Here is a 24,167-nt window from a genome sequence, read left to right as displayed (position 1 = left end):
GCTTATATGTTTATTTACTAGTTTATTTGTTGATGGTCCATCTCTCCCACTAGATGAAAAGCAATCTGAAGGTGGGAACTGTCTTTTTTTTTTTTTTTTTTACCACCAGTGCACAGAAAGTTTTCAGTAAATATTGGCTGGATGACTAGATATCAGATTGGGTAAATGAGGATATTAACATTCTAGGATTATTGTGAGGCTCAGACAAGTTAGATAAAGTGAAAGCACTTGGTGGACCATTACTGACACAGAGTGTGCACTGTTGTCACAGATGCTTGGCGAGGCTGTGCCTTAAGGGTAGAAGGCTTCTGGCTCTATCCTTGCCTCCTTTTAGGCACATGGCGAGTTGGAAAAGTGGAAAGAATGCACATGACGTTCTTTGGAAGGCCATCATCAGGCAAACTGAGAGACTGCTCTGCCCCTGCAACGTAGTGGTTTCTTTGTATTTGCCCACACCCTCTCATCGGAGTGCAGCTCCTGGTGCTGGGGAGTGATTGGGAAAACACAGGAAAAGAAGAAGGAGGTTACTCTATGCTGATATTTGCAGAGTCCTGAAGTTCACATCCAATGGAACCAAACCACGAACTCCTTTAGGATCTCCCTCCTGCCCTCAATACATTTCTAAGTGGTTACTCTTCCCATAATAATAATAATAAAAATTTCAAGTCACTGGACTAACTACATGGCAAGCCTCAGGTCAAGGGTCTTCTTTCACTGACTCCTCTTAAAAAACCCCTCTGATGGGTACTATCTGTATCCATCTTTAGATGAGGAAACCCAGGCTTAGAAAACTCCATCAACTTGACCACAATTACACAACTGGGAAACGTTGGAGCTGGGACTCAAGCCCCTATATGTCTGAATCAAAGCTTGCCATTGAATTTGGGGATAGGTGGAAGTAGGATGGGTCACTGGGAAGAATGGTGAGGGCACAGACAAAAGCAGAGGAGAGAGGCACCAGAAGGCGTCCCCCCAGTAACCCCAATTTGCCAAATCCTCACAACCATGGTCTTTGGTGAGACTTTCTTTCAAAAGATTACGTGAGGAAACAGCAAAGAAAAGTTCTAACTTCAAGCCCAGTAGCAAGACTTGTGAATTACTTCTGCACAGTTGGCTTGAAAAATGGGAGAGCAAAAAGGATTCAGACTGCCTTGAATAACCTTTTAAAAAGTGCTGCTCTTGTTATTAATGCTAGTAAGTCACAGGAAATTATTATTAAAGAGTCTTTTGTGTCGAAAGTATCCATCTGGGTAAGTTAAATACATGATACTTGGGGGTTGTGGCTTTTATGGGCTGTAGGTTTACTTTGTAAACCTTGTAAAATCACTATACCTAAGATTTTTATGGCCACATTGTAGGGTTTGGGGTAAGATTTTTCCTTCAAGATTTTTATGGAAACTGATGGAGCCCTGGTGGCACAGTGGTTAAGCACTCAGTAAAGGTCAGCAATTTGAACCTACCTGTTGCTCTGCAGCAGAAAGATGTAGCAGTCAGCTTCCACAAAGATTTACGGCCTTGGAAACCCTATGGGGGCAGTTCTGCTCCGTGCTACACGGTCACTATGAGTCAGAATCAACTGACTGGAAGTCGATTTAAAAAAAATTTTTTTAATGAAAGTTGGTGGTTGTTGAGTATTTTCACAACTCATCTGGGCTAAACCTGAGTTGCTAATTCATTGGTGAAAAACCTGGCAAGAACCTCATTGGGTTCATACTACTGCTGTGGAGAAACAATATTCACTCTCGACATGATTTCCAGGACCATCTTGTGAGAAGCGAAGATGGCTGTGAGGAACTCTGGGAGACTGGAAAGCAGTCACCTTTTGTTCTCTCGGGGAGATCATTAAATTGTTGCTAAAATCCTACTGTATGTGGCAGGTCTTATGAGCAAAAGCAATCTTCTTAGCTGAGTAGGATTTGCTCAGCTGAGTATGCCCTCTGACGTGGAAGCCTTCTCAAAATGCAACCAAAACTCCTCTCTCAGTAGTGATGAATGAGCACAAATAATGGAAAAAGCACATCGGTAGTTCATGAATGTGTGGCATCTCAAAAGACCAAGAAAACTCATGGCACCCTGCCAAGGTGTGCATGGTGTGTAGGCAGTCTCAGTGTGGTGGCTGGAGGTGAGGGTAGCCATGAGGTCTTGCTATGTCATGTGGGTGTGTGTCTTTGGGATGAGGAATATGGGCGATGGACAGAAGGCCAGGCTGGCATGTGGCTGGACCAAAACTGCCCGGGGAGGGGGGCAGACTCTAACTGAATACTCCAGAAATTTCACAGGTATGTTACAGATTGACCCAGTCTAGGAAGTATTGTTCTAATATTCCCACTCTCCTTCCCTGATCTGCCCTCTCTCCTTCCCTCTACATCTCCCCATAGATGTGGGGGTGGGCATGAATGATGAGCAGGTGATTAGACAGAAAACCGACAATGATAGGAATGCTGTGTGTCGTAAAACGTCCCAGAAAGTTCACATATTTGTTAGGTACTCAATAAAGCTGAGATATAATACTTTATTTTACAAAATCTATGCATATGACTGCATCTTACATATTTTGGACATGTAATCAGGAGGGATCAGTCATATCTTGGTAGAGTACGGGGTCAGCAAAAAAGAGGAAGACCCTCAATGAGATGGAATGACACAGTGGCTGCAATAATGGCTTTAAGCATAACAATTATTGTGAACATGGCAAAGGACTGGGCAGTGTTTCATTCTGTGGTACATAGGGTTGCTATGACTCAGAACTGACTCGATGGCACGTAAGAACAACAACATGCATATGACCACACGTATATGACCAATCTTTGTCAAAATTGGTCCACAATTCTAAAAAAGGGCCTTTGGTCCCATAGAAATTTAGTCAAGGTCACTTGTCTGCCTGAGATTCACAAACAGGACAGTGAGCAGAAGCAATAGCAGGGCAGAGTTTAAAATCTATGCTCCTGTGGGGACGGTCAGCAATTTCATTATATCTGTCCTAGTGATTCTGCTTCTCAGAACAAACCCTGGCTGATACACAGGCATGTAAATTCAAACCAAATGCAATGCGTGATAAAAACCCGTTGCTGACCCTCCACACACTGGTTTGCTTTCCTCCTCACCACCACCAACCCAGCATCTCCTCTCCAGGATTTATGAGACTCAGCAGACAAGTACCCCAGGGCCTGGACCCACTGCTCAGACTCCTCTAGGTGTGTGATCTGCAGGAAGAGGTGTGAGAAGGTTTTGGTTCCCTGACAACCCACAGAAGGAACTAAGAGATGACTTAGTTGGCCAGCCCCTAGGAAGATCAGCCACCACGCAAGGGCTCAGAACAACCTCTTCTCTAGGTATTTCCCTGACAGCTCACTTCTTCCTGGGCAGTCTTTGGGTGGCTTCCCTGCCACCCCCAACTCAACAAGCATGGCCTCCTCTGAGCCAGGCCCTAAATCAGGCTCTGGGGTGAGGTCTCTGCCCTCTGGGGCTCACAGCCTTGTGGGGCAGACATCTAAATAACCAATAGTTACTCTTCAACATGGGCACTCTGGGAGCTTGGTGATGGGGCAGGGAATCCAACACAAGGAGAAATTCTTCAGGCTGACAAGACAGCTCATGGTATTCCAGACACCAGTGTGTATGCGCAAAGGCACAAGGCTTCAGAAGCCTGGGTGTTGGGAGAAAAGCAAGGGGCTCAGCTCTGTAATTGCTTTATGAGGTGCGATCTCATTCTGTTTTCCCAACACCCTGGGAGAAGATAAGATTTTCCCCATTTTTTAGTGAAGAAACTGAGCATCCAAGAGGTCAGGGGATATGAACAGGGCCTTGCTGCTAGTGAGGCTCAGAGCAGAGATTTGGATCAGTTATGTGTGACTCCCAAAGGCCAGGAAACACCAGTCTACCTTGGGGCATGGGTCACTTTCATGGATGAGCCTGTCCAGGAAACACCAGCCTACTTGGGGCCGGGGTTACCTTTGAGAAAGAACCTGCTTCCATCGGTTCACCCCTGGGGATTCTGCAGCTCAGACAGGAAAGGGCAATGTGGGCACTTCCTCCCAACTTGCCCGTCATTTGTGGGACACTCATTTTGTTCCAGACTGTCAGTCATCCATCAGCTCTTCAACTGATGCTACTACACACAAGTCGTTGTGGGTTACTGCAGGGCCAGGGTTTTTTTGCTCTTATATCAGCTGGCCCTTCTAGACGTAGTAATAATTCCCTTCTCATCGGCCCTTCCCAGCCCTCTGCTTCCCCCTACCAAAAAAAAAAAAAAAAAGACTGTGAAACTATAATTCTGAAAGTGTGGCACAAGGAAAACAGCCTGCGTTAGGGCAGCTGACCTGACCTGACCTGACCCTCCACACAGCTTTCCCGATGGTTTACGTTACACCCACATACCACTGTGCCCACCTGAGCATCTAGCAGGGGAGTCCGGACAGAGCTCATTCTCGCACATTGCAGCACTTCTAGAAGGAATTATGAATCAACCAACAAACTTTAAAACAAGAACCAAACCACAGCACACCTTGGTAGAACATGTCCTAGGTGAAAGCCAGGGTTGGGATACCAGGTAATAGTTATAAGCCCATTTTCCCAGACAGCCCCTCTGAAGTGCAGCGGTAATGTCTTTGTCTTTCACTCCCTGGCTTACACCTTTCTGAAAGGACGCAGTTTGTCAGACCGCATTTCATGTGTCTTCGTAGCTCACTGTATGAGAGACAAACATAGCGCTTCCATTTGAGGAAAACAGGAAAAGCAAGACAGAATGTGCTTTTCTCAGAGAATTTCTGAGTCCCAGCTCAGTTCACCACCTCTTATATCTAAGGGATTTCTACAAACTCTAATAAAGTGCCATCTGGGAACAAAGGACAGTGTTACTATCTTCTGGGCTTGACACCTATTCTGCTTAACTCAGGGAAAACAAACGCCAACTGTGAAAGCTTTTGGGAAGAAAATCAAGGCGTGTCCCACCTGTGTCAGGTAATAAGGAGCGGACTCTCTCAAATACCCACAGTGGCCGAATCGTACCTACATTGTGTCCTGTCTCACCGGGGGCAGTGGCACCAGAATGAGTATTAATAGGACAAGACATGGCAAGGTCACCATGGAAAGGTGTGTGTGTAACTCACCGGCTAGGGACACGAAGAGCACCGCGACGGCAGGGAACTGCCAGGACATGACAGGCGGGCAAGGGCAGCGGCCGCCTCACGGAGAGTTGGCTCTGCTGCTGTGCAGCTGCTGCCCTTGGCCCAGCCAGGCAGAAAGAGCTTGGTCTTCTGACCTGCTCAGGGCTGATTCCAGGGCGGGCCCCGGAAACTAAGAGGAAGAAGCAGTTCTTTGCCTCTCATTCACTTGTGGTGGAGAAACCAAAATTGCTTACATTCTGAGAAGCAGCTGAGAGGCCTGGCCAAGTGGCGTGCTGAGGAAGGGAGACCACAAGTGGTTCTGGGGCCAAGGCAGGCACATTTCATCACTGCTTGTAAAAAAAAAAAAAAAATTTTTTTTTTTTTTTGTAGTGTTTGCCAGGGCAAGGCAGGCTGAGGTGAAGGGTAGCTGGGATTGTCTCTCCACAAGAGGTAGGGGCCTGTGGTAACGCCGGCTTCCCTCTCACAGAACTTGGGTCTCCTCTTTTCTCTGAGTTCTTGGGTACGTTTCTGTAAAAAAAAAAAAAAAAGAGGCCCTTCTCAGCCAGGAGAAAACCAGTCCTTCAGTATGAGGGTAAGGTGGAGTCTTAAAATCCAGTGACTGGAGCGGTGGTGGTGTGCATTTACAAAGGGTCTGAGAAGGTACTGGTCTGTGCCCACGGCCCCTCACCTGTGGACCCTGCGAGGCCACTGTGCGGAGTGAGTGGCAGGAGCATGAGCTTGGGAGTCAGGAAGCCTGGTTTGAAATGGCCTTGCCAACTCACCAGCTGTATGATCTTGGGGAACCTCTCTGAGCTTCAGTTTCTTCTGCTGTGTTGTTGTTGTTAGGTGCCATCGAGTTAGTTCCAACTGATAGTGACCCTATGCACAACAGAACAAAACACTTCCCAATCCTGCCCCGACCTCACAATCATTGCTATGCTTGAGCCCATTGTTGCAGCCAACGTGTCAATCCATCTCATTGAGCATCTTCCTCTTTTTTGCTGACCTTCTACTTTACCAAGCATGATCCTTCTCCAGGGACTGGTCCTTCCTGATAACATGTCCAAAGTATGTGAGAGAAAGTCTTGCCATCTTGCTTCTAAGGAGCATTCTGGATGTACCTCTTCCAAGACAGATTTGTTCATTCTTCTGGCAGTCCATGGCGTATTGAATATTCTTCACCAACACCGTAATTGGAAGGCATAATTCTTTTTCAGTCTTCCTCATTCATTGTCCAGCTTTCTGCTGTATAATGGGGATAATGCTGCCTATTCCTAGGTGGTTTTAGAAATAAAAAATTCCTGGAACATAGAAATACTTAATATTTTTGAAAGGCAATCTTTTCCTGAATTATACCCTTCCTCTATTAATTACATGAAACAATGATGATCCATCTCTGAGGCCCGTGAGTCTGAGTAGGGAATACTGTACACACCTAGGTAGTGTATTAGGATACCCCCTTGGTTACCAGGCTTAGGGCTTTCAGCTTAGTCCCAAATAATTTCCTGAAAAACCAGTTTTGGCTACAGCTATCTTATTTTATTATATTGTTGTAAACATTCTACTCAAGTAAACTTACCAAAGCAGGAGCTGTTTCCAAGACGACTTTTTATGGTGGAACGTGAGGATTAACTTGTGCCAGTTGAACAAACATCAGCAACTCTCTACCTAATACTCCAGCCTTTTAGTCCATTTGTTCAACAGACTATTATTAAGCAAATACTACAATTTTTTTTTTTTATGCGCTAGGAGCCCTGGTGGCTCAGTGGTTAAGAGCTCAGGCTGCTAATCAAAAGGTCAGCAGTTTGAATCCACCAGCCGCTTCTTGGAAGCCCTATGGGGCAGTTCTACTCTGTCCTATAGGGTCGCGGAACCGACTCAATGGCAATGGTTTTTTTTTTTTTTTTTTTTTTTTAATGTGCCAGGCACTGTTTTTATTCCATTTAAGCCCCACAGCTACTAAGTAGGGCACTTTTATTATCATAATTTCTATCCAATTTCACAGATGGGGAAACTGAGAATGGAGAGATCAAGTGATGCTCAGGGTCATTCGTTGCTTCATCCTATGTTTACCGAGAGATGTCAGGAACTACTGTTCTGAGTAGGTGCTTAGATGATCAGAGTCTCGAGGCTGGTTTTCAGGGCTCCTGTCTTTGACTAAGGTCCCTGGTTGGCACAAACAGTCTAGGGTCAATCATGGCGATCTGTTTCCATAAAAATTACAGCCAGGAAAACCCTGTGGAACAGTTCTACTCTGTCATGTGGGGTTGCCATGAGTCAGAGCAGATTTGAAACCTTAACTCCCGTGCATGTAAATATGACCCCATTTGGAAATAGAAGTCTTCTTTTGCTAAGTTAATGAGATCATCCCAGAGCAGGCTGAATTCTAAACCTAATCACTTCTGAGTTACAAAAAGAGCAGTATAGACATAGAGACACACACAGGGGGAAAAGGAAGACAGATGACAGACAGGTAAATCTACACACCCAGGAATGCCAAGGATTGCTGGTAGCCGCGAGAAGCTGAAGTAGACAAGGAAGGCCCCTATCTTAGAGTCATGCTCTCAATCTGGGTTTCTAGCCTTCTGAACTGTGAGAAAATAATTTTCTGCTCTTAAAAGCCACCCAATTGTGGTATTTCTCTTATGGCCGTAAGGTAACTAAGACACCTGTAAAATATTCTTGAACTTTGTTCCAAGATACAATTAAGTTACTCAGAAATAGTTTGAGCTTCTTTTTTAAGCTTTGTTAGGCAGTACTAGAAAGCTTTTATTCCCCAGTACTGAGGTAAAACCTTTCCTGGTTCTCCATCCTTTGAAAAAGTGGAGGCTAATTCCCCTCCCCTTTTGAACGTAAAAAAAATAAATAAATAAAATAAATTTTTTTTTTTTTTTGAATGTGGGATTTATTAGGAATTCTAACAAATAGGATGTGGGGGAAATGACGGTAATAGATTTTTAAGACTAGGTCATAAAAGGCATTTCAGCTTCCTCCTGCTCTCCTTCTTGGATTACTCACTCTGGGGAAAGCCAGCTGCCATGTTGTGAGGACACTCAAGCAGCCCTATGGAGACCCATGTGGTAGGAGCTGAAGTCTCCTACCAACAATCATATGAATGAGCTACTATGGAAGTGAATTATTCAGCCCTCATCAGAATCACCTTTGATGTCCGTTATTCTACCAAAGAACAGTCTCTTTAGGGCGTTCTAGGCTTTTACTATGAGGCACCTTAAAGCTCTAAGTCCAAATTCAGGGTGTCAGCTCTAGGGGAAGGCTTTCTCTCTGTCAGCTCTCAAAGATGGTCTTTGTCCCTTTGAGCCTCTGCTCCTGGGTGATCTTCATGTTGCTTGGCATCTGTCTTCCCCCGTGTCTGGTTCTTTTGCTGTGTGTTTAATCTCTTTTATATCTCAAAGGAGGTTGACTTAAGACACACCCTACACTAATCCTTTCTCACTGACGTAACAAAGACAACCCATTCCCAAATGGGATTATAACCACAGGCATAGAGGTTAGGATTTACAGCACGTATTTTTTGGGGGGGTGGGGGGTGGGGAGGAGACACAATTCAATCCATATTAGAAGAGCTCTACCTTTTCTAATTATTTCATAAGGCATGGCTAGTGTTCTGTATGGACTCAGACTGACTCCAACTTTCACAGATCCAGGACTGCTCCAGCCAGGGCATTTTACTCTAGGGCTATCGCAGCCTCAAGCCTCAACCACATGTCGAACTCTGAGTCCCTCTAGTGGGCAACAGGCAACATTATGAAGCCTGAGATGATTTGGACAACTGGTCAAACAATACTGGTGATGTTAGTGTGGGTTTGGATTCATTCCCATTTATTCAAACAGAAAGATGACATGCATTTCACCCACAAAAGAGCCGCTCTTTATTTTTCCCTGTTTGCAAGATGCCTAAAAAATTCACCACTATTTCCTGAGTGAGCGTTGTGTCCAGGCGCTGGGGAGGGGGACGTGGTGTCTGTCCACTTGGCACCTTGCGTACCCTACACAGCTTTACAAGAATTACCCCGCTGTTCCCGACCTGCACTTTCCCACTACCCGCTGGCTCAGGGTGACCCCAATGTAGCTTAGCAGGGCCAGCAGGGTGGCTTTCTCCTAGAGGACACCAGCAAGGAGAGGGGCAGTGTGGTGGTCTCATCAGGAGGCCAAATGGATGGACAGAGTGAACTCGTACCAGAGCACCGGGGCAGCACTATGGGCATATCCAGCAATGACACCTGGTGTGAAAAAGGCTCTCCAGCGGCCTACCTGCGCTGTGACATTTGTGGAGAGGCTCCTCCCATGAGACCTGTGGGGTTTGGGCACTTCGCACTCTGCCAGCACAATCAAGTGTGGCCAGTTTTACAGATTTAAAGTGTTTATGGTCAAAAGATTGAGAAAGCTTTGAGCTGTGTTTTTGTAATCAGCAGCTGGCTAGTCAACAGTCAAAAATATTTGAAAACCAAACCAAACCCACTGCCTTTAAGTCTATTCCAACTCATAGTGACCCTATAGGACAGAGTAGAACTGCCCCATAGGTTTCCAAGGAGCAGATGGTGGATTTGAACTGCCAACCTTTTGGTTAGCAGCTGAGCTCTTAACTAGTATGCCACCAGGGCTCCCAAAAATATTTAAGAGGATCCAAATGATGTAATTCTTGAGGCTAACAGAACCCTGAAGATTCTTCTGTCCAGCTAAGACGTTAATCCCTTAATGTTATTACCTGCTATCAAGTGGGCCCCGAATCACGGCAAGCCCATGCACAACAGAATGAAACGTTGCCAGGTCCTGCGCCATCCTGGAAGCCCTGCCAACACCTGTTCAGCATCATGGCAACACACAAGCCTCTACTGACTGATGGGTGGTTGCTGTGGATAAAGCTGCATTGGCTGGAATCGAACCCAGGTCTCCTGCATGGAAGGCAAGCAAGAATTCTACCAAATCCATTAATAGTCCTTGCATATTCCCATAGCAAATTGTACCCACGGATATCGGTAAGATAATCAGTGAGATGAAAGCAGAGATGTCTGCTGAGGAATTTTTGATGCACTCGTGAGTGTGCGCATGTATACATATATACTGAAGACTCAATGTCTAAATGTGTATTATGAAATGTGTGAAGCTGATTTTTCTGTAAATATGCCACCATACGTTGTATAGGATTATGCTTTGACTTGACATGACCAATGGAATTGATGCTACAAAGGGCTCTGTGTGCTTTTAAAACCCGCAATCTGTTGAATTCATAAACTTGGTTTGGATCTTAGCAGATTCTAAAGGTATCCTCATTTGACCATCACCATAACCTCTCCAAGGTTGCCAAAGCAGATGGAAGTCATGAATGGCTATGCTAAGATCCATGTCTCCCACCACCCACTGTGGTGGTCCACAGACCTTCCCTCAGGCTCCCCACAGCAGATCTGCTCTGCTGTCTCCCTCTGCAGCCATCTGGTCTCACCCCTCCTGGTTCTCTACCGATGTTTAAGAAGCAAAAGGTAGGGAAGGAAGGACTCACTTCTGAAAGTAAGTGGGAAGGAGTGAAGGGACTGGTGAAAACGAGGATGGGAGAAGGATAAAGCCAGGAATGAGCTTAAGGTTTCCAAGAATGTCAAGTCAGAAGGTCTTTGAAACTGTGTCTGGAACTGTAAAATCGGGGGCGGGGGGAGGCGGGGGAAGATACGTAGTTGCTTCCTACCATCTTGTGGGCTGGCTGTGGGGACCAGACAAGGCAGCATCTGTAAAGCTCCAGGACCAGCCCGTCACGTAGTGCCTTTCTGAACCCTGGACCCAGTGGCCTCTTCTCACCTCCCCCACCGTATATGGCACCTCCATGCCTCTGTGCCTCTGCACATGCTGTTCCCTCAGCGTGTGCTGTTCCCTCAGCCTAGGATACCCTTCCTTTCCACCTGGAAACTGCTTACTCTAAGACCCAGCTCAGATGTCACCCCTTCCCCGACAACATCAGGAAGAGCCAGCGACAGTATCCTGTGTTCTCACAGTGTTTGTCACACCGTGTTGTGGTCATCTGTTTCCACATCTGTCTTCCCCCACTGGACCGAGAGGTTCTTATCCATCTTCATACCTCCTTGGTCTGACCTGGTACCTGGTTAACCAGCACCTTCCTTAGGACGGAGGAGCTCAGAAAACAGGAGTCAAGTGAAATGAAAAAAGATATGCATAAATAAAGAAACGCCCTGATGCCCAAATTGGAACAATGTGGGTTAGAAAATAATGCAAGTAGAAGAGCATACGATTTCCTGTAGATTTAGGAAGAATTTTATTTTATTGTACAAAGCGTAACTATTGTTGGTTACAAATGTGAAACACTCTATCAGCAAAGATACTTTGTTATTAGGAAAGGGGGTGGGAGAGGGTACCCCACAACATAGCTTAACTTTCTGAGAAATTTCAAAGAACATCACTTTACTGGACAGTTATGCACAGTCGCCCCTCCCTGAGTCTCTGCCTCAGTCGAAGGCATCTTCTTGAACAGAGTGAGGTCCAAGACTTCTGTTTTCTTGCATTCTAAAGTGATTTTCTCAATCACTTGAAATAACATTTCAGGTGTTATTTGCTGACCAAATTCAGGGGAGTTAGATCCTGTGTCCCCTGAAAAGTTGAAATCAAATCAAGCCCTAGCAATTCCAGAACTAATTAAATGCAAAACCAGCTCTAGAACGAATTCTACAACTGAAAAACTCCAAAGCTAAGTCTGCTGGTTATTAAGCCATTGTTGCTCAGCTTCAGACCATCCTTCTGTTCTTTGCCTTGTGGTACGGGGGCTGGGGGCCTGGAGGTCTGTACCCCAATTGCCTCCTTTGCCAGCTGCTCCGTGTCAGGCTCTGGCACCAGGACAGACTATAGGAAAGGCCGTTCTGTCAGTAGTCCCCTGACAGTGAGAGCTGGTTCCAGAAGCCGCAGCCTGCTGTTTTCCCAACACTTCCAAAACCAGCCTTGTGGCACCCTTTCAGAGGCATCAGCTGGAGCGCCCCCTCCTCAGAGTTCTGCATCTAGCTCTGGGAGTCTCTCTGCTGAGTCCTGAGGCTCCTGTACCAAGTCAGACAGCGCCCCTCCTCAGAGGGCGAGGCCCAGCCCTATGGGGCCACCTCCAAGCTTCTGGGTCTTGATTTCTCCAACCTCTTCCCTTTGTCCCCTCAGTCCTTGGGGTGGTAGCCCCTTCTCGCAGTTAAAATCACCATAAAAAACTCCAAAATCCCTCATTATTCCTCTCCCCCCTTTTCCTTTTTAATTCTCTGATAGCTAGATGGTAATTCTTTACATTAAATTCTCTCTGTTAAAATTACTGGTATGACATCTTTCTCTTGACTAGACCCTGACTGATATACTAAGTAACTCTAATACTAACTAATTCTGAAAATAAATAAATCTGAAAACGAAATAAGTAAAAATACAGAACTGAAAAAATTTAAATGGCAAAGATATAACTGGAAAGAATTACCCGAGAATAAGTAACTCTGCAAATAACTCACAGATATCTCAAAACCTCTGAAAATAAGGTTCATAAATATAAAGCTAAAAAAGGAAATAACTCTGAAATAATTAAAAACTAAATAAAAACAAATAATAAATGAATGTAAAAATAAATAACTCAGAATCTAAAATAACTGAAAATAAATAGCCATGAACATAAATAAGTCTAACATTAATTCTAAAACAAAATAACAACAACAAAAAAAAAACTCCTAAAAATAACTAAAAACATTTCACTCGGAAAATAACTCTAAAATTAAATAATACAAAGAATTCCAGACAGTTTTTAATAGCCAAATAAAAAAAGCCAAATCAAACCCGTTGCCATAGTGCCAATTCTGGCTCATCGCGACCCTATAGGACAGAGTAGAACTGCCCCACAGGGTTTCCAAGGAGCACTGAACTGCTAACCTTTTGGTTAGCGGCCAAACTTTTAACTACTAGGCTAGCAAGGTTTCCAATAGTCAAATAGGTAACTGTAAAAACAAATAACTCAAAAGCTCCAGTAACTAAAAATAGAATACCTCTGAAAATACTGTTATTTATAATTGTAAAAATAATGAAAAATAATTCTAAAGCTAATTAATTTGAAAACATATAATTCTTAAAACAGAACAACTGAATATGAACTTAATATGAATAACTCCAGAAGGAAAAACCTTAAAAATAAAATAACAGAAAGCAGGAACTTTAAAGCTCTAAAATAAAACAGCTAGGAAATGAACTAAAAAAATGCCAACTAATTTAAAATTAACTAATGAAACTAAAAATAAAACAGTAAATAACTGAAAAAACTCTAAAACTTGTTGCCATCGAGTTGATTCTAGCTCATAGTGACCCTATAGGAATTGCTGAACTGCCCCACAGGGTTTCCAAGTGATTGGATTGGTGGATTCGAACTGCTGACCTTTTGGTTGGCAGCCAAATGCTTAACCACTGCACCATCAGGGTCCCCTCCGAAATAACTCTAAGACATTAAAAAACATAATAAATCTAAAGGCAAAGGCAAATATTTCAGAAGTTAACGTGGAAGCCCACTGTCTTTGAAGCGAAGCAATATTGGCGAGGTAACTCCTACACCATGCCAGCACAGCACAGAGCCCTCAGTCTGCCACCCCTGTGGGGCTGAGTGGGCTCTGGCTCCTTCAAGGCTTGGGCTAGGTGGTTCTCAGCCAATTCTGCCCCTGGGAGAAACTGGGCAATGTCTGAAAACTTCCTGGTGGTCACAACCTGGAGCTTGTGCTCCTGGCATCTGGAGGGTGGAGGTCAGGGATGCTGCTAAACATCCTGCAATGCACATGACAGCCCCACAACAAAGAATCAGCCAGCCCCAAATGCTGAATCATGAAATAATCATGCCAGCAGCACTGAGAAGCCCGGGCCGAGTGCTCCAGGCTGGGCTCCACCGGCCTCCGCAGGTGTGCAGGGCTGTGAGGGGTGGGCTTAGCCGGCAGAGGTGGGTGCTATACCCAGGCTCCTCAGCCTCCTCGTTGGCGTCCTTGGGTGCCACTCCCAGGGTGGCAGATCCGCAGGCACAGGGCCCTTTGCTGCTTAAGTGTGGGTGGCAGGTTTGGCACCCACTGTGGCCTTTCCCCCAGGGAAGACCACTGTGGGGTGGCTCAGCTGAGCCAGCCTCCCCCCATGGGTGACAACCAGGAAAGTGGTGTGAATCGAGTGTCACTTCTCGGGGAAGGTATCCTCAGGTGTCCTTGGGGTGAGTGGGCCAGCGGACATCCCAATGCTCTCCTCAGCTCTGTCTGCTGCCCTGAAATCCCGAGAAGAAAATCAGAGAAGCAATGGATAACAAACTGGCTTTTCTCTCCCTCTCACACTCACGTTGCTTCCTCCCCGGGCTCTTCTTTTTCTCTCTGGATGCCTTCTCCCTTCTCCAGAACAGATTTGGAGGAACAGATTTCATAACTGTCATCCAACTGGAAAAGTCCCGAGAGCTGGAAGGTGGGGGGGGAGGGGGACAGTGACGCATCCCCAGAGTTACCAGGGTGGGGAGGGCCCCGCATGCCTGGTGCCCACCCAGCTCTCTCACCCGGCTACTCATGGCCCCAAAACCAACACATTGCTAAGGAAATGGGTGATGTGCTGACGACTGGGCTGGGAGGGTCTAGATCCCCTTGGAAGATCCAGTGACCTCAGCTCCCTGGATGGTGACAGGTGCTGATGGGTAAGAATTGTGAAAAGCAGGTAAAGAGAGGAGGGGGACAGGAAGAGGAAGTGGGAGGGGCCTAGGAATGGAACTGAGGAGATGAAGGTGCTGAGGAGGGAAAATTACACTCAGAGTGCTGCTCTCCTTTTCCAGGCCTTCTGCACCTTCACACTCTTCAAAGGTTTCCATGGAGACAGGCTTCCTGCTGGAGCAGCCTGAGGAGGAAAGAGAAGAATTTGGACCTACTGTGGGGATGGGATGGGGATGGGCACAGGGGCGTGGGGACAGGTCCCTGCAGCCAGTGGCCGGATACAGCAGGCAGTGCCTGTTCTCAGGGACCGACCCTGCCCCATCTCCAAATCCTCCTCTCCCCGGGCAGCAACACTGCACCTGGGCTGTGAAGGAGAGGGCCTGTGATCTCCAGGTCCCTTTTCCAGAAATTCTGTAACTGAGACTAAGAGGAAATGTCCAGTATGTCCACTGCCCATGCCTCCTTGCTCCTCCACTGCTATCTCCATTTCTCTGGTGGATACTGACAACCTTCCTGCCTTCCTTCCTCCTGTTCCTCACCCTCCTTCTTCTCCCTCCTAATTATTTTGCTTTCTGTCTCCTTGGCAGCCTCTGGCAAATCACATTGCTGTTTTGTATGGCAAATCAGAGGAGCAAGAGGGAATATCCTGCCTCCATGTCCAGTGAATCAATTAACCATCAGTCACATCTCTTGATCATCTATTACATGCTGAGGGTCGTGACAGGCACAATGCAGTGAGACTTGGGCCCCATGGTGGGTTAGGGCCAGACAGAGTCTCCTGACTCCTCATCCAGGCCCTGGGCTGCCTTTTGCCCTATCTTGGGTCTCTCCCTATGTAATCCCTTCCTGCTGGATTTGCTGGCCATGGAGCCTGTACCACCGTTGGTACTGAGGAGGTGGCAGCACCGAGCAGACCCCAGAGACCCCAGGACAGGCCCAGAGTCTGGCAGGTCACAGGCCTGTAAGCCAGTAAACGAGGGGCCTACTGCCCAGTGGGAGGAGCAGGGGCTTTGGAGTCAGTCAGACCTGGGTGTGATTCTGACTGCCACTCAGTGCTGTGTGATCTCGGGTAAGTCAGCCAGCCTCTCTGGGCCTCAGTCCCCTCACTCTGTGATGAGCGTAACAGTGTCTATTCTGCATGAGCATCAGTATCTACTTTGCGTGATAAGGACAATGGTTTCTATTTTGCAGGGTTGGTGTGAGGATTAGCAAAAGTGTTTTTCAAGTGCCTGGCCCATCACAAGAATTCAATCAAGAGCGCCTGCTATGACTATTGTCTGTTAGCAATTACAGTAGCACTAAAGAGAGGGCCTCAGAACAGCTGTGGGCACCCAGGTGTGCTATTATTACTCACGTTTGGGGGCCAGGTGACTGCCGTTGTCCTCCTCTTCACAAACACCTGGGGGAGAAAACAGATGATAAGAGTAATAAACGGCTTTATAAAGAAACATAAACACACACATCAGAAAAGCCTAAGCAAACATACAGACCTTGAAAAATATTCAACTTGATGACATCAAAACTTTAACTGACAGTTGCATTCTTGGAAAATGAGTGGGATGACTGGTCCCGACCAACGTCCCACAGTGTGTTGGGAAGACGGAACCCTGCGTCTCTGGGGCATTCCCCATCCATGTGCCAGCATAAACGTAGAGTGTCCTTCTCCACCAAGAGAAGGACAAGATGGATGGGTAGATGGGCCGTTAGAATTCCCGCCTGTAAGAACCTGAGAGTGCATTCTCTTCCCTCGGCAGGTGATCTTCACAGCTCCTCTCACAGAAAGCCTGAGTGGTTTAGGGAATTTTGTTTTAGAATTTTGTGTTTAGAATTCTAAGCTTTTACTTTGTTTTACCAAATTGAATGAAATTTAATAACAAATGAATTCTTTAATGAATTCAAATTATCCCGATCTGAAAACACATTTTAGGGTAAATTACAGATTTTAAAAACAACATCATGACTGGGTTTGGTTTTTTGGGTTATCATGACAAGATCATTTTTTCCCTAAATTTTGCTTTTCCCATCACGTCCACTAGAAGGCGCAAAGGGACCACCATAGATGCCACTAGTTCACAGCAGCTCTTCCCCCACCCAAACAAACCAAATCCACCGCCATCCAGCGGATTCCGACTTATAGCAACCCTATAGGACAAAGTAGAACTGCCCCATAGAGTTTCCAAGGAGCACCTGGTGGATTTGAACTGCCGACCTCTTCGTTAACAGCTGTAGCACTGAACCGCTATGCCACCAGGGTTTCCTCTTCCCCCCACAGTTTTACAAAACCAAAACACCAAAACCACTGCTGTCAAGTTAATTCCGACTCATACTGACCCTCTAGGACAGAGCAGAACTGCCCCACAGGGTTTCCAAGGAGCAGCTGGTAGATTCAAACTACCGACCTTTGGGTTAGCAGCCATGGCTCTTAACCATTGCCTCACCAGGGCTCCTACAGATTTACGGGCAAACTATATTTCTGTTTTCCTTCAAACTAGATTTTTCTCTCTTCCTTACAATTATGGACAACTTTTTTTAGGGCATCTCTATCACATGAACTAAAATACACAAGTGTTGCTTGGGTACTTCATTTTCGTTTTAGGCATGGAGGGAGAACTGTCTTAAAATAATGCCTAAGCCCCTGGTTTTCCCCCACTTGCCCTGGAGGAAGAAACGTTTAGTGGGGATGTAATTACCTATGACAGTGTGCTGCAGTGATCAAGGCAGGAGGCCAAGTGCTTCATCCAGCTCTCACAGCAAAACTACAGAGTATAACCTCCATTTTGTAGACTAAGCAATAAAACCCATATGAGCACAAAGAAGCTCAACAGCTTATCCATAGAGATGGCGCCTGTACACTTAACCACCGTTCAGTGGTAGAATTCTCACCTTCCATGCAGGAGACCAGCCAGCCAATTCACCTCGTGTGCACCCACCACCCATCTGTCTGAGGAGGCTTGCGCGTTGCTGTGATGCTGAGCAGGTTTCAACAGAGCTGCCACACTAAGACAGACTAGCAAGAAAGGCCTGATGATCTACTTCCAAAAATCAGCCACTGAAAACCCATGGATCACAACAGTCCAACCCCCCACTGATCATGGGGATGGCACAGGGCTGGGCAGGGTTTAGTTCTGTTGTGCATGGGGTTGCCATGAGTCAGGGTCGCCATGAATTGGGGCTGACCTGATGGCAGCCAACGGCAGCAACAACGCTACCGATTGCTTTCTTTCTCTGCTTTGTAGGGGCTGAAGCTCAGGGTTACTTCCTGCCATCTCCATCCCAGTAGCCCTGTAGATCTCAACAACAGGAAAGGTCTCCAGGATGTTTCCAGGGGGACTAGGCTAGGTTACAATGTTTTGCTTGGTAGTCCAGAGTGTACATGGAGCCTAGTCTGTATCTGAACTCTGCATGTCGTTTGCAGACCTGACAATGGCCAGGGAACCTAATCTCTACCAAGCATTCCGCTTCTGTGCAGTCTCAGGTCACATTTTTAGGTGCGTTTTCTGTTGTCAAAGTCCCCATCAACTCATAGAGCTGTCTGCTCCTTCTGCTTAGCCTCTCAGGGTTGCTGGGAGCCAAGGCCAAGCAACTTCACGACTGGGAAACCATGCCACCAGCTGCCCTCAAATGTTCTGGCTTGGAATAAACCCAAAGGTAGGTGGGTAGGTGTAGAGGAGAACGGCAAGATGTGTCCAGTTGAGTTCAGAGTCTTGCCCGTTTCATCAGAGAACTTTTCAAGAAGACTAAAGTATAAAGGTCCAAAACTAGATGCGTAGTTTGAATTTTCTTTAAAAATATCATGCATTTTTATAGATAAAAACTATGGGAGAAAATGCAAACAGTGGTCATCTCTGGTTACATCCGATTTTGTTTGTTTGTTTGTGCTTTTCTGTATATTCTAACTTTTTGACAATCTTTATAGACAAGGGAACTTAAAATAGTTACAACCAATAAGTCATCAGCCCACTTGGCTGTTGGGCGTCTCTTCAGCAGCGGATGTACTTTGGGCTCAGTTCCTGGGTGGTGCGAATGATTAATGCACTTGGCTGCTAACTCAAAGGCTGGAGGTTCAAGTCTCCTAGGAGGAAAGGCCTGGCAACTGACTTCTGAAAACTCAGCCACTGAAAACCCTACAGAGCACAGTTCTACGCTGACATACACGGGGTCACCCTGAGTTGGAGTTGACTTGATGGCAGCTGGTTTCCCCGGTCAGGTCATGCTGTCATTTGATCCTAGCTGTCGTTATGGTGGAGGGCCAGGAGGGGAGGTGGGGGCTTATTCTGAGAAGGCAGACATTGCCTTGTATTCCTCATCTGAAGCTTCTGCATAGTCTTGGGGGGAGGGGATGGGGAAAGGGTCACTTCTGCCAGTCCAGAAGGTTCAAGGGTAGGCACCCAGATAGCCTCATCCCAAGTTTCGGGATCCCATATCTTCCCTATCAGGGCCTGACTTTGCTGGCTGATCTACAGGCACATAAACAAACCAGGGCAAACCCATTGCTGTTGAGTCTATTTCGACTCATAGCGACCCTATAGGACAGAGTAGAACTGCCCCACAGAGTTTCCAAGGAAACTGGTGGATTTGAATTGCTGATCTTTGGTTAGCAGCCGAGCTCTTAACCACTGCACCACCAGGGCTCTGACTATAGGCACAAGGAGCCCAAAATGACCAGGCAGTGGCTGTTGCTTTAAGTTTCAGGGGACTTGTCTTCTCTCAAGTTTCACCATCCTCACTGCAGCTCTCTGCTATAGGAGTTGTTAGGTGCCATTGAGTCGATTCCAACTCATAGTGACCCTACAGGACAGGGTAGAACTGCCCCATAGGGTTTCCAAGGAGCGGCTGGTGGATTCAAACTGCTGACCTTCTGCTTAGCAGCCAAGCTTATAAGAGAGAGAGGTCTAACCATGGGCAAGGAGGCCCTTGGACACTCACACTGTACTCCAAACTGGTGGTGAGCAGATCTGAGCCTGCCACTTTCACACTTCAACACACTGATGACATGTACCAAGAGCCTCCCAATTTTATGGTCCTAACCGTCAATATCTCCCCCAAACCTCTTAAGCGCTAGAGGCACTGCACCAGCTGCTACATGTCCGTCTGTCCATGTTCCCAGTTCACCACAGGCGGAAGTCTTCACAATTGAACTGCTACAGCAGGCCAAGGACCAGAATGCCAACACCCCACCTACCAACCATGGTGGGGCCCTCATGGCTATTTGGTCAGCAAGGGAGCCCACAGCAGAGCCCGATCTTTCTAGGACCTCTCCTGGCACTAACTGTCACTGCGAGGTTCTCTAATAGCAGATCGTGCAGCGATTTGCTGGGAGAAGGCTTTCTGATGAACCTGTAAGGCAGTGAGGACAGAAGAGAGGGCAAGGGAGAAGCCAGGCATAGATGTAGGGTCAGCTGAAGTCTAGCCTGACCCCCTAGGAAACTCCGGAGCCTGGATGGCACCAGAGAGGACCCTTCTTGAGGTGGAAGGGCTGGGTTTGCTCCCTAGCAAGGTGTGTGCACGCACCCAAGTACGCGCACATGCACGCACGCACAGTCTACAGCTAAGCCTAGACTCAAACCCCAAATGCCAAACCGCAGATGTTACAGTGTAGAACTGCTCCATGGTATTTTCTTGGCTGTAAAATCTTTACAGAAGCAGACCACCAGGGCCCTTCTTCCACGGCACTGCTGGGTGGGTTCGTACCATCAACTTTTAGGTCAGTAGTCGAGTATGGGCCATTTGTGCCACCCAGGGACCTCAAGCCTAGACTAGGACACAGTTAACTAATGTCTTCCATTTCTGCTCACCCCATGCTTTTTGGGTCTAATGACCTGAATTAGAAGGGTGGAGAAAGATGGGAGAAAAGAAAGGCACCTAGACAATCCTCATCATTCTTTTGGGTGCAGAAGGAGTTATATTGTTGTTGTTAGGTGCCATCAAGTTGGTTCTGACTCAGAGTGACCCTATATACAACAGAACGAAACACTGCTCAGTCCTGTGCCATCCTCACAATTGTGGCTATGTTTGAGCCCAGTCGTAGTCACCGTGTCGATCCGTCTTGTCAAGGGTCTTTCTCATTTCTGCTGACCCTCAATTGGCTCATACCTGCCAATGATCAGCAAATTTGTAGAGTGCCAACGTTGACCTTTCTGTCCTTAAGCAAATAGTCTTTTTTAAAAAATTATTTTGCTGTTGTTAAAAATATATACACAGCAAAACATACACCAACTCAGTAATTTCTTTCTTTTTTTTTTTAACAGCTTATTGTGCTTTAGGTGAAGGTTTACAGAGCAAATTATTTTCCCATTCAGCAATTTACATACAGATTGTTCCGTAATGTTGGTTACAATCCCCGTAATGTGTCAGCACTCTCCCCATTACCACCCTAAGTTTCCTGTTTTCATTTGTCTGGTTTGCCTGCCTCTTTCTGCCTTGTTGTCTTCGATTTTGGGCAGATGTTACCCTTTGGTCTCATACAGGTATTGTTCTAAGGAGCACTTTACTTACGGGTGTTATTGTTTATTTTATAGGCCTGTCTATTATTTGGCTGAAAGTTTATCTTTAGGAGTGGCTTCATTTCCAAGTTAGCAGGGTGTTTGAGGACCATAGTCTTGGTGGTTCCTCCAGTCCCTACTAGACCAGTAAGTCTGGTCTTTTTTATGAATTTGAATTTGTTCTGCATTTTTTTCACCACTCTAACCATGACCTTCTATTGTGATCCTGTCAGAGCTGTTGGTAGTGGTAGCCAGGCACCATCTAGTTCTCCTGGGCTCAGCCTAGTGGAGGCTGTGGTTCCTGTGGTCCATTAGTCTAATTAGTCCATTGGACTAACTGCTTTCTGGAGTCTTTGGTTTCCTTCACTCTCCTTTTCTCCAAACAGAAGGAGATCAATAGTTGTATCTTAGATGGCTGCTTGCAAGCTTTTAAGACCCCAGAGGCTACCACCCAAAATAGGATGTAGAATGTCGTCTTTACGAACTGTGTTATGCCAACTGACCTAGATGTCCCAGAGACTACGGTTCTTAGCCTTCAGGACCAGCAACTCGGTCCCGTGAGGAGTTTGGTTATGTCTAGGAAGTTTCCCTGAATGCGCCCCCTGTGTGCTCTATTTTATATATGAATATACACACAGCACAAATTTATATGTAGAAATACTCAGCCAAACCTATACATGCACGTGGCCGTACTCCCATGCAAACAGTCTTTTAAAGGTAGCTCTGTAAGAGGTTGTCGGCGTGTGAAAAAAGGAGTTAAACGCCTCATGAACAAAACATATTTTATCACCTGACAAGGTTTGATCCGCTCAACTTTCTAATAGTCCCTAAGGGTCAACCGTTAAATAAACAACTACCAGGTTGAAAATGGAAGTCTCAACACACAGCTCTGACTCTTCCACAGGGTCAGGTCCTAAGAGTCTTCCTTCACTTCGAGTTTTTCAGCTTAGAAAGGGAAGCTGGGCTGTGACTTGATCACAGTAAGTCATAGACAGTACTGTGGTATGGGGGAGACCAGCTGTTTAGGAGATGAACATACGGTTTCAAAGGCGATCCTTTAACCTTTTTTTTCTTTTCTTTCAGTTTTCCATAAGCCAGTCCTAGGTCTCCACAGGAAAAGAAAACATAAGAATCTCACACCTTGCAGAGGTCCTGCTATATATATCCCATACTGGGACAAGCCTTATCATTATGGAGAAAAGACCGAGGGACTATATTCTGTGAACTCTCATCAGTCAAGAAATTTCTCAAGTCTTATTTTCTCTGGTTTGTACTAGGAAGAAAATAGGTCATTTTCCATTTTCCAAACATAAAATTTCATAACGTGAACACACTCCCTAATTGGGAATCACAGGCTTATTAAAAGGCATTGTTATTAATATTTGTTGACCAAGACTGAGCATCTAATTTCTTAATTATGTGACCCCCTTCCTGTGTAACTTACCATTTCAGGCTCATCAGCTTCCAAGGGTCTAAAAGCCCAAGGAAGAAACTTACTTTAGTTAGCCTGGTTCTGAGGTGCGGAGGTCTGCGTGTATGCTTGTCCAATGACTTTTTGTACTCTATAGGTGCTCAACAAATGCATTTTCAACTAAAACTCCTTCCAGTGGTCTTTTCCAATCATGTATGAGCCTGAAGAGATAATTCATGTTTCACCAAATGAATCTCCTAACAGTCCAAAACCGAAATCTCTAATACTAAATTCCCAAGGCTTTCACTATGGGCTGTGATAAAAGCATAAAGTAGGAAGTCTTTTGGAAAACATAATCTTTCATTTAAATAGTCAAAGCAAGAAACAAAACCAAAAAAACCTGTTGCCGTCAAGTTGGTTCCGACTCATAGCGACCCTACAGGACAGAGTAGAAGTGCGCCATAGGGTTTCCAAGGAGCGGTTGGTGGATTTGAACTGCTGAGCTTTGGGTTAGCAGAAGAGCTCTTAACCACTGTGCCACCAGGGCTCCAAATGCAAAAAAGATGACAACAAAAACAGATATTCAAAGCCCCATCAACACAATCTCCTACTATGTCATTAAAATACAAAATACAAAAATGCCTCCACACCTCTTTTTTTTTGACCCCATACTCAACTCTGACTACAGGAAAAGTGAGGCACAAAGAGGGTGGAGCTGAAGTTCTGTGGTAAAGCACGGAAAGCTCTGGGAGGAGGTGAAATCCCTAAGTCCAGGACAGAGCAGGAAATGAGTGTCACCCCAGTGTCCTTATCCCAAAGCGCATTGCTGGAACGTGTCTATGTGTCACTTCCTTAGGGGAACAGCTCTTCTAAGAGAGAGTTACTTTTCCACTTAAGGCATCTGCTCTTCATTTAAACTCCGGTCTAGTTACCTTTATGCAAATGAGCAGCAGAAAACTGATTTTATACTAAACCAAAACCCAGTGCTGTCGAGTCGATTCCGACTCATAGCGACCCTACAGGACAGAGTAGAACTGCCCCATAGAGCTTCCAAGGGGGTGCCTGGTGGATTCGAACTGCCAACCCTTTGGTTAGCAGCCGTAGCACTTAACCACTACGCCTCCAGGGTTTCCAATTTTATACTACATAGTCTAAGCAAGGAGCCCTGGTGGCTCAGATGGTTAAATGCTTGGTTGCTAACCGAAAGGTTGGAGGGTCGAACCTACCCAGCGGCTCTGTGGGGAGAAAGACCTGGAGATCTGCTCCTGTAAAGATTACAGCCTTGGAAACTCTGCGGGGCAGTTCTACTCTATCCTGTGTGGTCGCTATAAGTCAGAATTGACTCAACAGCAGTGGGTTTTGGGTTTTGGTTGTTGGTAGATGCCATCTAGTCAATTCTGACTCATAGCGTCCACATTTCACAGAGTAGAACTGCCCCACAGGGTTTCCTAGGCTGTAACCTTTATGAAAGCAGACTGCCACA

General features: G+C 46.0%; 2 protein-coding genes across 3 annotated transcripts in view; both read right to left on the bottom strand.

Moving 5' to 3' along the window:
• LAMP3 (lysosomal associated membrane protein 3) overlaps positions 1–5,386 on the bottom strand; it is a 36,030-nt gene extending 30,644 nt beyond the window's left edge. The window contains exon 1 of one of the 2 annotated variants that reach the window (XM_023551505.2): positions 5,109–5,386. In XM_023551505.2, coding sequence (XP_023407273.1) covers positions 5,109–5,157 — 49 coding nt within the window. In that variant the 5' untranslated portion in view covers positions 5,158–5,386. The remainder of the gene's footprint in view (positions 1–5,108) is intronic. The other variant, XM_023551506.2, reaches the window with a different exon arrangement.
• Positions 5,387–11,386: 6,000 nt separating this feature from the next.
• The window catches only part of LOC111751423 (probable guanine nucleotide exchange factor MCF2L2), a 46,330-nt gene continuing 33,549 nt past the window's right edge, over positions 11,387–24,167 (bottom strand). Inside the window, exons 11-14 of the mRNA XM_064279519.1 lie at positions 16,146–16,190; positions 14,887–14,975; positions 14,436–14,548; positions 11,387–14,364 (exon numbers count right to left, since the gene is read on the bottom strand). Coding sequence (XP_064135589.1) covers positions 14,277–14,364; positions 14,436–14,548; positions 14,887–14,975; positions 16,146–16,190 — 335 coding nt within the window. The 3' untranslated portion in view covers positions 11,387–14,276. The remainder of the gene's footprint in view (positions 14,365–14,435; positions 14,549–14,886; positions 14,976–16,145; positions 16,191–24,167) is intronic.

The sequence above is a fragment of the Loxodonta africana genome, chromosome 1, assembly GCF_030014295.1.
Source record: "Loxodonta africana isolate mLoxAfr1 chromosome 1, mLoxAfr1.hap2, whole genome shotgun sequence".
Taxonomy (NCBI): domain Eukaryota; kingdom Metazoa; phylum Chordata; class Mammalia; order Proboscidea; family Elephantidae; genus Loxodonta; species Loxodonta africana.
The sequence above is the reverse complement of the archived record's forward strand: the minus strand, read 5'-3'. Positions and strand labels throughout refer to the sequence as shown.